Source organism: Abramis brama (genome assembly GCF_963993115.1).
Source record: "Abramis brama genome assembly, chromosome: 18".
NCBI lineage: Eukaryota > Metazoa > Chordata > Actinopteri > Cypriniformes > Leuciscidae > Abramis > Abramis brama.
Genome location: NC_139980.1, coordinates 25,083,500 through 25,098,921, shown reverse-complemented (window position 1 = coordinate 25,098,921; position 15,422 = coordinate 25,083,500). Strand labels below are relative to the sequence as shown.

The 15,422-nt window shown below is 44.4% G+C and overlaps 1 protein-coding gene across 1 annotated transcript in view; it reads left to right on the top strand.

Moving 5' to 3' along the window:
* Positions 1-15,422, top strand: part of LOC311068197 (uncharacterized protein) — a 39,173-nt gene that overhangs the window by 16,069 nt on the left and 7,682 nt on the right. The window contains exons 26-38 of the mRNA XM_084090494.1: positions 6,344-6,490; positions 6,655-6,801; positions 7,080-7,226; positions 7,446-7,592; positions 8,976-9,122; positions 9,354-9,500; positions 9,780-9,926; positions 10,096-10,242; positions 11,933-12,079; positions 13,084-13,230; positions 13,556-13,702; positions 13,868-14,014; positions 15,016-15,162. Coding sequence (XP_083946620.1) covers positions 6,344-6,490; positions 6,655-6,801; positions 7,080-7,226; positions 7,446-7,592; positions 8,976-9,122; positions 9,354-9,500; positions 9,780-9,926; positions 10,096-10,242; positions 11,933-12,079; positions 13,084-13,230; positions 13,556-13,702; positions 13,868-14,014; positions 15,016-15,162 — 1,911 coding nt within the window. The remainder of the gene's footprint in view (positions 1-6,343; positions 6,491-6,654; positions 6,802-7,079; positions 7,227-7,445; positions 7,593-8,975; positions 9,123-9,353; positions 9,501-9,779; positions 9,927-10,095; positions 10,243-11,932; positions 12,080-13,083; positions 13,231-13,555; positions 13,703-13,867; positions 14,015-15,015; positions 15,163-15,422) is intronic.

Genomic DNA, 15,422 nt, shown 5'->3' with positions numbered 1-15,422 from the left:
TTATTTATCAAAAAGAGTTTTTCAACGAGTCCTCTTCGGGAAAGAGTCCTCTCTCTGCCGGTGTTACAGCCTTTCAGCGATCGCCGCTTCCTGCCACCAGCCGTGCTTTTTTTAATTAAATCAAAAGCCGTTTTCACAGCTGGGATTGAGTGCCCACACGGGCTTGCAGTTTCCCCGTGTGTGGCCGCGGTGGGTCCCTGTGTGCTTCGGCACTTAAAAGAGAGGTTTCTCTCTTTCCTAAAAGAGCATCATGGGTGACTTGCATCTTTTTCTTTGTGAAATACCAATGAGAAAGATGTAATCTCGCCCGTGCGTTTCTGGATGCGGTAGACTTCTTTCTCAGGGTGATGGTCACAAATACTGTGTCTCGTGCTTGGGCTTAGCGCACGCTGAGGCAGCATTTGTGAACGAGTCATGTTCTCATTGTGGGAACATGACTCTGGCGACGCTCCGCTCGAGACTGAGAGTCCTTCAGCAGAAGATCGCTGAAGGTGTCCCTTCAGTGTACACCCGAACTAGATCGTCTGCTGGTTCAGTCCAGCAGGCAGCTACTTCGGCTGTTCCTGTTGGTGAGCGTCTGAGGGTTACAGTGCGGAATACCTCGCCAGGTGAAAGACCCTCACGAGTTTCCCACTCCTCAGCGGCGTCGTTGCCATCGGTGCCCCCGCTGGAGCCGCTGGAGCCGCCCTGTGCGGTTCCGGTGGTCTCCTTCGGGGCGCCACCTGACGATGCGATGTCTATCGCTGCATCGGAGGGAGAGCGGTCATCCTCTGGTGACGAATCAGCGGGTTTACCCCCTTCGGGTGTGGTGGCCGCGGCTGAGCCGGATCCTGAGTTGGCCGCTATGCTTGCCCGGGCGGCCGCGAATGTCGGGCTCGTGTGGAATCCTCCACCTTGTCCTGACCCTTCGCGGCTCGATGATTGGTGTATCGGGGCGGCTCGCGTTGGTTCTCAACGTCCCGCCCCGGTCCCATTCTTCCCGGAGGTGCATGAGGAGTTGACGAAGTCGTGGATGGCACCTCTGACTGCCAGACACAGACCGACTCATTCCTCCTCCCTCACCACTCTGGATGGTGGAGCGGTGAAGGGATATGAGGGAATCCCCCCAGTGGAGCGGTCGGTAGCGATGCATTTGTGTCCTAAGACCGCTTCCACTTGGCGGGGTGCCCCTTCATTCCCCTCCCGCGCCTGTAGATTCTCTTCCGGTCTGACCGCGAAGGCCTACACGGCGTGTGGAGAAGCCGCTTCCGCCCTGCATGCCATGGCGTTGCTTCAGGTTCACCAGGCCAAAGCACTTCATGACATGCAGCAGGGTGGTCCCGACCCAGGGGTGCTGCAGGAGCTGCGTGTGGCGACGGACTTCGCCCTCCGGGCGACGAAAGTCACCGCACGTTCTCTGGGACGGGCGATGTCCACTTTGGTGGTCCAGGAGCGCCACCTTTGGCTTACCCTCGCGGATATGCGGGATTCAGAGAAAGCCAGATTTCTGAATGCCCCTGTATCCCGAGGGGCCTTTTCGGCGACGCGGTGGGGGACTTCGCCCAAGAGTTCTCCACCGCCCAGAAGCAGTCTGAGGCGCTTCGGCATGTCCTGCCCAGAAGACGGACTGCTGCTGGTCCGTCTGCTGCGGCCAGGGAACCTCAGACTGCTCGTCGCCGAGGGCGCCCTCCTGCGGCTGCCTCCGCTCCTCCTCCTGGGCAGCAGTCCAACCCTAGGAGGCGTGGTGCCGGTCGCAAGAGGGCTCCCCCGCCCGCTCAGCCGCCTCCGACCCCCAAGAAGAAGTCTAAGGGAAAGAGGCGCTCCTGAGATGAATTTTGTTTTTTCTGTTCGCCGAGGGGCCTTTTCGGCGACGCGGTGGGGGACTTCGCCCAAGAGTTCTCCACCGCCCAGAAGCAGTCTGAGGCGCTCAGAAGCAGTCCAGTGGACGCCCAGGTACCCAAAACCTCATTAAAAGAGCAGTTTCTTCCTCCTCTGGGTCATTCACGGTTGGGGCTGCTGAACAAGCAGTCTCTTCCGCTCGAGAGTGGGACGTCAGTGTGCGCCACCCTCGGGTCTCGCCACGCTCAGTCCCCTCTCCCCAGCTCTCAGATAGCTGTGGCGCCACCCCGGTCACGTCACTCCTGTCTGCCGCTGGGCGGGAAGGCACGGAGACCAGCAGCCGCCCTTGGGCCTCGCTCCTCGTCTCTTCCCCTTCTCTCGCCAGGCGACAGCCCGCAGCAGAACACTCTAGGGTCTTCTCTGCCGTCTGTCCCCCGGTGGAAGCAGGTAGGTGTTGTCCAAGTACACACCCAGACCCCGCTCTCGGCCGCTACAATGCCACCGGAGCCGTGTCCCTGCCTTCCGCCTCGCTGCTCCTCCGCGGGTACGCCGGCAGTGCGGGTGGGCTCGTTGCGGCGGTTTCTCGGAGCCTGGCTAGCGCTTCCGAGCCCGTCGCGCTGGCTCATCCGCACCATCCGGCTCGGCTATGCAATTCAGTTTGCACGCCGGCCTCCCAAGTTCAGGGGCATTCACTTCACCCGTGTGCGTCCAGTGGATGCTCCTGTCTTGCGGAAAGAGATCGACGCCCTGCTGGCGAAGGACGCGATCGAGCCGGTCCCTCCAGCTGATATGAGGTCAGGGTTTTACAGCCCTTACTTCATTGTACCCAAGAAAGGCGGTGGGTTACGGCCAATCCTGGACCTGCGAGTATTGAATCGGGCCCTGCACAAGCTCCCGTTCAAGATGCTCACGCAGAAACGCATTTTCGAATGCATCCGTCCCCAGGATTGGTTTGCAGCGATCGACCTGAAGGACGCGTACTTTCATGTCTCGATTCTTCCCCGACACAGACCATTTCTTCGGTTTGCTTTCGAGGGTCGAGCATATCAGTACAAGGTCCTACCCTTCGGGCTGGCCCTGTCGCCCCGTGTCTTCACGAAAGTCGTGGAGGCGGCCATTGTTCCCATGAGAGAACAAGGCGTTCGCATTCTCAACTATCTCGACGACTGGCTCATTCTGGCGCACTCGCAAGATGTGTTGTGCGATCACAGGGACATGGTGCTCCGGCACCTCAGTCAGTTGGGGCTTCGGGTCAACTGGGACAAGAGCAAACTCTCCCCTGTGCAGAGGATCTCTTATCTCGGTATGGAATTGGACTCGGTCGCCCAGACTGCGTGCCTCACGGAGGAACGCGTCCAGTCAGTGCTCAACTGCCTCAAGTCTTTTCGAGGCAAGTCAGCGGTCCCACTGAAACAGTTTCAGAGGCTCCTGGGGCATATGGCAGCCGCAGCCGCAGTAACGCCGCTCGGCCTGTTGCATATGAGACCGCTCCAGCACTGGCTTCACGATCGAGTCCCTAGGTGGGCGTGGCAGAGCGGCACGTTCCGGGTCACCCCGCACTGTCGCCAAACCTTCACCCCTTGGTCGGATCCTGTGTTTCTACGGGCCGGAGTGCCCCTAGTCCAGGTTTCCAGGCATGCTGTGGTATTCACAGATGCTTCTGCCAAGGGCTGGGGGGCCACGTACAAAGGGCATGCAGTCTCGGGTCTGTGGACGGGGCCCCAGCTGTATTGGGACATCAATTGCCTAGAGTTGCAAGCAGTACGCTTAGCCTTGTGTCGCCTCAAGGGCCTTCTCAAACACAAGCACGTACTGGTCCGTACGGGCAGCACTGCGACCGTTGCGTACATCAACCGACAAGGTCGTCTACGCTACTCGCCTCCCACCTCCTCTTTTGGAGTCAGAAGCATCTGAGGTCGCTTCGTGCCGTTCATGTCCCCGGGGAGCTCAATCATGTGGCCGACGAGCTTTCACGTCAGCCTCCCCTTCCGGGAGAATGGCGACTCCATCCCCAGGTGGTCCAGCTGATTTGGTGAATCTTCGGAGCCGCACAGGTAGACCTGTTTGCCTCTCCGGACATGACCCATTGCTAGTGGTATTACTCCCTGACCGAAGGAACTCTCGGCACAGATGCCCTGGCACACAGCTGGCCCCGGGATCTACGCAAATATGCGTTTCCCCCAGTGAGCCTTCTTGCACAGACCCTGTGCAAGGTCAGGGAGGACGAGGAGCAGGTCCTTTTGGTGGCCCCGTATTGGCCAACCCGGACTTGGTTTCCAGAACTCATGCTCCTCGCGATAGCCCCTCCTTGGCCGATCCCTCTGAGGAAGGACCTCCTTTCTCAGAGACGGGGCACTCTATGGCACCCGCGTCCAGATCTCTGGAGACTCCATGTCTGGTCCCTGGACGGGACGCGGAGGTTCTAGATGGCCTGCCATCTCTTCAGCTAGAGCCCCCTCTACGAGGCGCCTCTACGCTTTGAAGTGGAACCTGTTCGTCGACTGGTGTTCTTTCCATGGGGAGAACCCACGAACTTGCCCGATCAGAGTCGTGCTTTCATTCCTACAACAGGGGTTGGAGCGAAGGCTGTCTCCCTCCACCCTTAAAGTGTATGTTGCCGCAATAGCCGCACATCACGATGTAGTTGAAGGTAAGTCCGTGGGGAAGCACGACCTGGTCATCAGGTTCCTCAAGGATGCTAGGAGGCTAAATCCACCTCGCGATTTGCACCCTGTACCCTCTTGGGACTTAACTTTAGTGCTTAGAGCGCTCCAAAGTCCTCCTTTTGAGCCTTTGCCGACAGTTGAGCTTAATATCCTGTCCATTAAGACAGCGCTCCTGTTAGCATTGGCTTCCTTCAAGAGGGTAGGGGACCTGCAGGCATTTTCTGTCGACGAATCGTGCCTAGAGTTCGGGCCTGGCCTTTCTCATGTTATATTGAGACCCCGGCTCGGATATGTGCCCAAGGTTCCTACCACTCCCTTCGCGGACCAGGTAGTGAACCTGCAAGCGCTGCCCCAGGAGGAGGCAGACCCAGCCCTAGCTTTTCTCTGTCCCGTCCGGGCCCTCCGGGTTTATATAGACAGAACGCAAAGCTTCAGGACCTCAGATCAGCTCTTTGTTTGTTACGGAGGCCAGCAGAAGGGGAAGGCTGTCTCCAAGCAGAGGTTAGCCCACTGGCTAGTGGATGCTATCACCAGGGCTTATGAGTCCCAGGGTGAGCCCTGCCCACCCAGGTTGCGGGCTCACTCCACTAGGAGTGTTGCCGCTTCTTGGGCTCTGGCACAAGGCGCCTCGCTAACAGACATTTGTAGAGCTGCGGGCTGGGCGACACCGAACACGTTCGCTAGGTTTTATAGCCTACGTGTGGAACCTGTTTCCTCCCGAGTACTCGCTACGGCCAGTAATTAGAGGGAATAGGTGTGTCGGCTTGCGACGCCATTCCGTGAGCGGATACGTGCGTCTTCTGCTCCGTTGGTTACCCAGCAAACGGCTAACCTCGTGAGTTCCTCCATCAGCCCCTCCGGTGCCAGGCGTTGCGGACTGCCCGGCACCAGGTCTGCTACCTTCAGTAAGGAGTTGCTAGTAGACTGGGTGCCTTTTCAAGTGGTCCCTGTGGCGACCCGTGATTGCCACGTGCAGTTCAGCCATGTCTTCCCCTTGACAGACTCATTCTGTCGTTCCTGTTGAGTACGCTCCTCACTCCTCCGGACTGGGACTACCTTCAAGGACTGCCATATGTTTCACTACTCTACGTGGTTAGTACATGTGTGTATTTGAGGGCCTTCCTCTAGGCTGCCTCAGCTTCCGCAGCGTTCCCCCCCCTTATTATTTTCCTTGGGGATGGGCACGCTTTCCCAGTGTTATCCAATATCCACTGATTGGGTCTTGCGGAACAGCAGTGTGATTCCCTAGCTAGCTCCCGCAAAATTTCTGGAAACTGCTGCAGGGTAGCTTAGCTGGGCGATGGAAGGGGCCAGCACCATGGCGTTTTGGTAGGGATCCCAATTCGTCAGGGGAACTCCCCCGACAAGGCGTCGGAGTTCCCTGCTGACGAAAGGGAACGTCTCGGTTACGTATGGTAACCCTCGTTCCCTGAGTCCAGGGAACGGAGACGCCTCGTCCCGTCGACATGTTGCTGTACCTTCGCGGAGGGCTGGACACTGTTCGGCTCCTCAGCGAAAAGCGATGATGCAATGTTTACTTCTGGGCTTTATACCCGCGCTGGTAGGCGGGCCGCGGAATGCAAATTTTGCATGCCAATTCAGTTTCTCTTTCATTGGCTCATTGTTAACTCTCTCGATGGCAATTGGCTCCCTAGCGTGATCCCAGTTCGTCAGGGGAACTCCCCCGACGAGGCGTCTCCGTTCCCTGTACTCAGGGAACGAGGGTTACCATACGTAACCGAGACGTTTTTCCATGTAATTGTTCTTTTATATCATTTTTGTAAACATCATTCGCATTTATTTACATATGAATGAGTGACCCAAACTGTTCTTTCCCTCGTAACTTCCTTTTTCTAAAGATGTGGATGAATGTGTTGAGAGATCAGAGGTCTGCGGTCCAAACTCAATCTGCAATAACACTGTTGGGAGTCACAATTGCTTGTGCAAGAGTGGATATAATGTAACAGACCCAAACCTCCCTATTAACAGCAGTAACACATGCAGAGGTATGATTGACAGATCATTACTTATTTTATGTCAGATATTCTTGAATGTTTTGACTCACCATAAGTGTTTGGGCTGAAATCTTACTGTTGTAATTATAATTGCATGAAATAAAACTGTTTTTAAATAATTGCTTGTTTTAATAACATTATGTTTTCCCCCATAGATATAGATGAATGTCTGGTCAGTCCATCTGTATGTGGTCCAGATTCCAACTGTACAAATGAAATAGGAAGTTACAATTGCTCATGTTTGGATGGATTCACTGTAACAAACTCAAATCTCACCATCAGCATCAATAACACATGTAGAGGTACATTCTATATTCAGATTTTTGTGTTTTCTAACATTGAATAATAAACTGGATGTTTTCTGTACATCATGAGTCTAATTCATTTTATTAAAAAAAAAAATAGCAAATATGTTTTTAATGCTAACATTATGAAGGTTTAGTGTTTCCTACTTTGGATAAAAAATTCTAAATGGAATATTAGATTGTAATGTTAGCCATTTAATGAGTTGACCCCCACATTCTGTACCAGTGAATTAAAGAGGATCTGTTATTTTTTCTGTAATTTTCTTTTAATAAAGATGTGGATGAATGTGTTGAGAGATCAGAGGTCTGTGGTCCAAACTCAATCTGCAACAACACTGTTGGGAGTCACAATTGCTCGTGCAAGAGTGGATATAATGTAACAGACCCAAACCTCCCTATAAACAGCAATAACACATGCAAAGGTATGATTGACAGCTGATGCATTACTGTTTGAACTGCCCTATTCTTCTGTTAACTGTAACCTTACATTTGATCAACTATTTTATGTCAGATATTCATGAATGTTTTGACTCACTATCAGTGTTTGGGCAAAACTCTTACTATTGTAATTATAATTGCAGGAAAGAAAACTGTTTTTAAATATTTGCTTGTTTTAATAATATTGTGTTTCTCCCCCATAGATATAGATGAATGTCTGGTCAGTCCATCTGTATGTGGTCCAGATTCCAACTGCACAAATGAAATAGGAAGTTACAATTGCTCATGTTTGGATGGATTCACTGTAACAAACTCAAATCTCACCATCAGCATCAATAACACATGTAGAGGTACATTCTATATTCATATTTTTGCGTTCTCTAACATTGAATAATAAACTGGATGTTTTCTGTACATCATGAGTCTAATTAATTTTATTTAAAAAAATTGCAAATATGTTTTTAATGCTAACATTATGGGCCCTATTTTAACGATCTGAAACGCAAGTATCAAGCGCGAAACGCAAGTAACTTTGTGGGTGGGTCTTGGGCGCTGTTGCAATTATACTGGCGGGATAAATGACTCTTGCGCCCGACGCAAATCTAAAATGGGTTGGTCTGAATTAGCTTCATTATTCATAGGTGTGGTTTGGGCGTAACGTGAAATAAGCCAATCAGAGCGACATCTCACATTCCCTTTAAGAGCAGGCGCGCTTGTTTCATGGCGGATGCTATTATAACGGCGGATTTGCCAGGCGCACGCCAGGAGCGGTTCACAGCCGAGGAAACCGACGTTCTTGTCAGGGCCGTAAAAGACAGAGAGGTGACATTGTATGGGAATGGGAGAAACCCACCCAAATTTGCTTCGGTTAAGTAAGTAAGTAAATTTAATTTATATAGCACATTTAAACATAGCAGAACTATCCAAAATGCTGAACAAAGTAAAAAACAAATTGAATAAAACAGAAAACAACCAAACAGAACAGACAGAAACAGCAGCAAGATAATATTAAAATGCCAGGGAATAAAGATAGGTTTTCAATTTAGATTTAAAAATAGCAATTGAAGGTGCAAACAGGCGTATAAAAATTTGGGTAAATGTGTAAGCTAGATTTATGCCTATTTTTTCACATCTTCATGGACACAACAATGATTTCCCTTGTGTGTTAATATTTTTCCTTGTAATAATGTATGTCTTTCTAAAAATTAGAACTGCAGCGTCTGTGTGTAGATGAGATAAGCAAAGTGTATGCGCGTTGTGCACACGCTACATTGATTATGGCCAAGCATGCGCCCTTAAAATAGCACATGAATAACATGCACAACGCGCCACTGACTTTAGACTATGTTTTTCCTGGTCAGTGGCGGAATTGTTTTCTAAACCTGCAAAATAGCACCAGGGAATGTTTGCGCCGGAACACGCCTCCTCTTTGCGCTGCACTGCCCCCGGGAGCGCATATGCATTTCCTAGTTTACTGACGTGCGTCTGTGGAGGGAAAAGTCCGCTGTGCGCGGGTGCAAAATAGGAATGATACATGCGTCGGTGTACAAAGTCAATTGCGCTGGGTGCAAGATAGGGCCCTGTGAAGGTTTAGTGTTTCCTACTTTGGATAAAAAATTCTAAATGAAATATTAGATTGTAATGTTAGCCATTTAATGAGATGACCCCCACATTCTATACCAGTGAATTAAAGAGGATCTGTTAATTTTTTCTGTAATTTTATTTTAATAAAGATGTGGATGAATGTGTTGAGAGATCAGAGGTCTGTGGTCCAAACTCAATCTGCAACAACACTGTTGGGAGTCACAATTGCTCGTGCATGAGTGGATATAATGTAACAGACCCAAACCTCCCTATAAACAGCAGTAACCCATGCAGAGGTATGATTGACAGCTGAAGCTCTAAACATTTTGTTTCTGTTTGAACTGCCCGAACCTTCTGTTAACCGTTCACTTTATAAATGATTTTATGTCTGTATTCATGAATTTTTGGACTCGCCATCAGTGTGTGAGTTGAACTCTTGCTGTTATAAATATAATAGCAGGAAATTAACATTTAAAAAAAATAATAATAATTGCTTATTTTAATAATGTTGTGTTTCCCTCCCATAGATATAGATGAATGTGTTTTCAGTCCATCTGTATGTGGTCCAGATTCCAACTGTACAAATGAAATAGGAAGTTACAATTGCTCATGTTTGGATGGATTCACTGTAACAAACTCAAATCTCACCATCAGCATCAATAACACATGTAGAGGTACATTCTATATTTAGATTTGCATTTACTCTAACCTTTAATAATTAGCTAGAGTTTATGGTATGATTGACAGCTGATGCATTACTGTTTGAACTGCCCTAATCTTCTGTTAACTGTAACCTTACATTTGATTAACTATTTTATGTCAGATATTTATGAATGTTTTGACTCACCATCAGTGTTTGGGCAAAACTCTTACTATTGTAATTATAATTGCAGGAAAGAAAACTGTTTTAAAATATTTGCTTGTTTTAATAATATTGTGTTTCTCCCCAATAGATATAGATGAATGTCTGGCCAGTCCATCTGTATGTGGTCCAGATTCCAACTGTACAAATGAAATAGGAAGTTACAATTGCTCATGTTTGAATGGATTCACTGTAACAAACTCAAATCTCACAATCAGCAACAATAACACATGTAGAGGTACATTTTATATTCAGATTTGTCTACTCTAACTTTTTGAATAATAAGCTAGAGTTTTTCCATGTAATTGTTATTTTATGTAATTTTTGTAAACATATTATTCTTGTTTATTTATATATGAATGAGTGACCCAAACTGTTCTTTCCCTCGTAACTTCCTTTTACTAAAGATGTGGATGAATGTTTTGAGAGATCAGAGGTCTGCGGTCCAAACTCAATCTGCAACAACACTGTTGGGAGTCACAATTGCTCGTGCATGAGTGGATATAATGTAACAGACCCAAACCTCCCTATAAACAGCAATAACACATGCAAAGGTATGATTGACAGCTGAAGCATTACCGATTGACCTGCCTGAATCTTCTGTTAATTGTAACCTTTCATTTTATCATTTTATATTTTATGTCAGATATTCATGAATGTTGTGACTCACCATGAGTGTGTGGGCAAAACTCTTACTGTTGTAATAATTGTAGCAAATTAGCTCTAAGAAACATTAATAATCAATCGTAACTTGTTATAATTGATTATGAATATTTGGATCAGTTAATCGGATTAACTTGATGCAGCTAAATTAACATTACAACCAATTACTCAGTTCATCCTGTGAACCCTCAATATTGGTTATCAATTGATTAATAGAAATGTACATTTCCGGGGTATGGGAAATGTCTTTCTTACCGTACAGTACTAGAGCCTGTAGTCAAAATCTGCATGATTAGTGACTCCAGTATATGAGCTTGAGACACGGACTATTTTACGTGTGACATGAACAAGACTTTATTAACTAGACTAAACACTTAAACTTCCACATACATACAAGCATACAGTTTACCAAGGGAAAGAGAGCTGAAGCAGAATACAGGAAAGCAAGAAGTTATAGCATTGTTTGAAATTCAGCAGATCAACAGCCTTGAGCAAACCATCAGTTTAGTTCTACCACTCCCTTCTTTAAAAGTAAGGTAAGCTAAGGATGGATACTTAATGTATCAAATAATGAGACTAAGTTTGATACTTGCATGTCTCGCCCATTTGAATTAAACTGCCCTGATGCAATTTGTTGAGGCTCCAGTTGATCTTTGCTGATGTTGTCTTGATGAGAGAGAACCAGTGTGAGTCAGAGGATCTTTGGTGAATGGAAAGACAAGGCCGCAGCCTGGCACAAGCTTGGGGGTCCTTAGAAAACTTATAGTTCAGCATCATCTTCCCATCAGGATTTCAGAAAGGGAATAAGAGGCGTGATCTTGTGATCAGTGATTTTTAAAGCGTGAAGATGTCACACCCTCTGGAGGATTGTGAGCCAATAAGAAGTTGTTCCCTTTGGAGGGAATTTCTTTACGACCTTTTGTTCAAGCAGGCCTTTGAACATGTACTTTGATTGGGTGTTTAACAAAAGAATCTTCAAGATTCTTATTATACTAATGTGTCACAAAGTTAACAAAAATGTAATGTTAATTAATAAATGGGGGACGAAGATTGGAGTTTATAGAGACTAAACATGCTACACATATGATTTTGGTTAACCATAGTATCCAAGTCTGAAACAGTAATCCAAAAGAGTTTAAAAGAGAGAATGAATACATAGACCAAACCACGTAAAAGGAAAATCATGAGATGGGAAAATTAGATACATGTTTATACATTTCTCAAGTGGTTATATATAGAATATATAGGATTAAAAGGGTTTATTTCTCCTTCTCAGCAAGAATTAAGTGAGAGTCACGATTCTCTGCAAATTCCTTTTGGGGTCGTAAAAAGTCTTATCAGTCTTAATGTGTCCTGTAACAGGACACCGGGTTCTGCCAGTGTGTTAGCTTCATTTGGGATGTTAGTTTTGGGGGAAGTTTCATAGACCTTTGTTGGGAGAGTGAGTTTGCTGTATTATTCATTAAATATAATGAATAATTTGTGTGTGTCTGATTGGTCCAGATGCTACATTATAATTACAGGAATTGAAACTGTTTAAACAATTGCTTGTTTTAATAATATTGCGTTTCCCCTCCATAGATATAGATGAATGTCTGGTCAGTCCATCTGTATGTGGTCCAGATTCCAACTGCACAAATGAAATAGGAAGTTACAATTGCTCATGTGTGGATGGATTCACAGCAACAAACTCAAGTCTTACCATCAGCATCAATAACCCATGTAGAGGTACATTCTTTTTTATAATCAAATCTTCAATAAAAAGAATGCTTTTGTTTAGATGTTTTTTTTTTTTTAACTGATGGTTTTCCTATTAACAATCTTCTCATGTAATGCACCTAGTGATTTCCTGGTATCTGTCATTTTTCATAATTTTGCTTTATTTCAAAAAGAGGACACAAATAAATCAGGGAGGTGTTCAAAACATCAGGAGGGAGTATAGGCAAAATATCAAACAACAACAAAATATCAGAGCTAAATACACTATAGGAAAAAAAACTACAATAGTATAAGCTAACTCCCTAGCTAAACCAAAAACAAAAGAGAAATATGTATTCGAAAGTAACAGGCAGGTTGCGTATACAACCTGGTTCCCTGGAAGGGGAATGAGATCCTGTATCTTGGTGTTTTATGCTATGAGGAATGCCCTCTGTGTGATTGGTGACTGAGCATGTGTAAAACACACATCAATTTTATTGGCAGATGACAGTACATGACGTCATACATGCAGTGCATATGCTTACAAAAGGGTGCCCGATTTTACATGTCATCAACTCTTTTGTCTGAAGGAAATGTACAGGCATGCCTTAAGCATGGCAACAAGACAGGAAAATCATGAGATGGGAAAATTAGATACATGTTTATACATTTCTCAAGTGGTTATATATAGAATATATAGGATTAAAAGGGTTTATTTCTCCTTCTCAGCAAGAATTAAGTGAGAGTCGTGATTCTCTGCAAATTCCTTTTGGGGTCGTAAAAAGTCTTATCAGTCTTAATGTGTCCTGTAACAGGACACTGGGTTCTGCCAGTGTGTTAGCTTCATTTGGGATGTTAGTTTTGGGGGAAGTTTCATAGACCTTTGTTGGGAGAGTGAGTTTGCTGGATTATTTATTAAATATAATGAATAATTTGTGTGTGTCTGATTGGTCCAGATGCTACATTATAATTACAGGAATTGAAACTGTTTAAACAATTGCTTGTTTTAATAATATTGCGTTTCCCCTCCATAGATATAGATGAATGTCTGGTCAGTCCATCTGTATGTGGTCCAGATTCCAACTGCTCTAATGAAATAGGAAGTTACAATTGCTCATGTTTGGATGGATTCACTGCAACAAACTCAAATTTCACTATCAGCATCAATAACACATGTAGAGGTACATTTAATATTAAGATTTGTTTACTTTAACTTTTTGAATAATAAGCTACCGTTTTTCCATGTAACTTTTTAATGTAATTTTTGTAAACAAATCATTCTATTTATTTATTTACATATGAATCTCATTATCAGCATTAATAGCACATGTAGAGGTGGATTTTATATTCAGATTTGTTTACTCTAATTTTTTGAATAATAAATTAGTTTTTCCATATTATTTTTCTTTTATGTCATTTTTGTAAACAAATTATTCTCATTTATTTATTTACATATGAATGAGTGACCCAAACTGTTCTTTCTCTCGTTACTTCCTTTTACTAAAGATGTGGATGAATGTGTTGAGAGATCAGAGGTCTGCGGTCCAAACTCAATCTGCAACAACACTGTTGGGAGTCACAATTGCTCATGCAAGAGTGGATATAATGTAACAGACCCAAACCTCCCTATAAACAGCAATAACACATGCAGAGGTATGATTGGCAGCTGATCTGTTATTTTATGCCAGATATTCATGAATGTTTTGACTCACCATCAGTGTTTTGGCAAAACTCTTACTGTTGTTATTATAATTGCAGGAAATTAAACTATTTTTAAATAATTGCTTATTTTAAGAATATTGTGTTTCTCCCCCATAGATATAAATGAATGTCTGGTCAGTCCATCTGTATGTGGTCCAGATTCCAACTGCACAAATGAAATAGGAAGTTACAATTGCTCATGTGTGGATGGATTCACAGCAACAAACTCAAGTCTTTCCATCAGCATCAATAACCCATGTAGAGGTACATTCTTTTTTATAATCAAATCTTCAATAAAAAGAATGCTTTTGTTTAGATGGGTTTTTTTTTAACTGATGGTTTTCCTGTTAACAATCTTCTCATGTAATGCACCTAGTGATTTCCTGGTATCTGTCATTTTTCATAATTTTGCTTTATTTCAAAAAGAGGACACAAATAAATCAGGGAGGTGTTCAAAACATCAGGAGGGAGTATAGGCAAAATATCAAACAACAACAAAATATCAGAGCTAAATACACTATAGGAAAAAAAACTGCAATAGTATAAGCTAACTCCCTAGCTAAACCAAAAACAAAAGAGAAATATGTATTCGAAAGTAACAGGCAGGTTGCGTATACAACCTGGTTCCCTGGAAGGGGAATGAGATCCTGTATCTTGGTGTTTTACGCTATGAGGAATGCCCTCTGTGTGATTGGTGACTGAGCATGTGTAAAACACACACCAATTTTATTGGCAGATGACAGTACATGACGTCATACATGCAGTGCATATGCTTACAAAAGGGTGCCCGATTTACATGTCATCAACTCTTTTGTCTGAAGGAAATGTACAGGCATGCCTTAAGCATGGCAACAAGACAGGAAAATCATGAGATGGGAAAATTAGATACATGTTTATACATTTCTCAAGTGGTTATATATAGAATATATAGGATTAAAAGGGTTTATTTCTCCTTCTCAGCAAGAATTAAGTGAGAGTCGCGATTCTCTGCAAATTCCTTTTGAGGTCGTAAAAAGTCTTATCAGTCTTAATGTGTCCTGTAACAGGACACTGGGTTCTGCCAGTGTGTTAGCTTCATTTGGGATGTTAGTTTTGGGGGAAGTTTCATAGACCTTTGTTGGGAGAGTGAGTTTGCTGGATTATTTATTAAATATAATGAATAATTTGTGTGTGTCTGATTGGTCCAGATGCTACATTATAATTACAGGAATTGAAACTGTTTAAACAATTGCTTGTTTTAATAATATTGCGTTTCCCCTCCATAGATATAGATGAATGTCTGGTCAGTCCATCTGTATGTGGTCCAGATTCCAACTGCTCTAATGAAATAGGAAGTTACAATTGCTCTTGTTTGGATGGATTCACTGCAACAAACTCAAATTTCACTATCAGCATCAATAACACATGTAGAGGTACATTTAATATTAAGATTTGTTTACTTTAACTTTTTGAATAATAAGCTACCGTTTTTCCATGTAACTTTTTAATGTAATTTTTGTAAACAAATCATTCTATTTATTTATTTACATATGAATCTCATTATCAGCATTAATAGCACATGTAGAGGTGGATTTTATATTCAGATTTGTTTACTCTAATTTTTTGAATAATAAATTAGTTTTTCCATATTATTTTTCTTTTATGTCATTTTTGTAAACAAATTATTCTCATT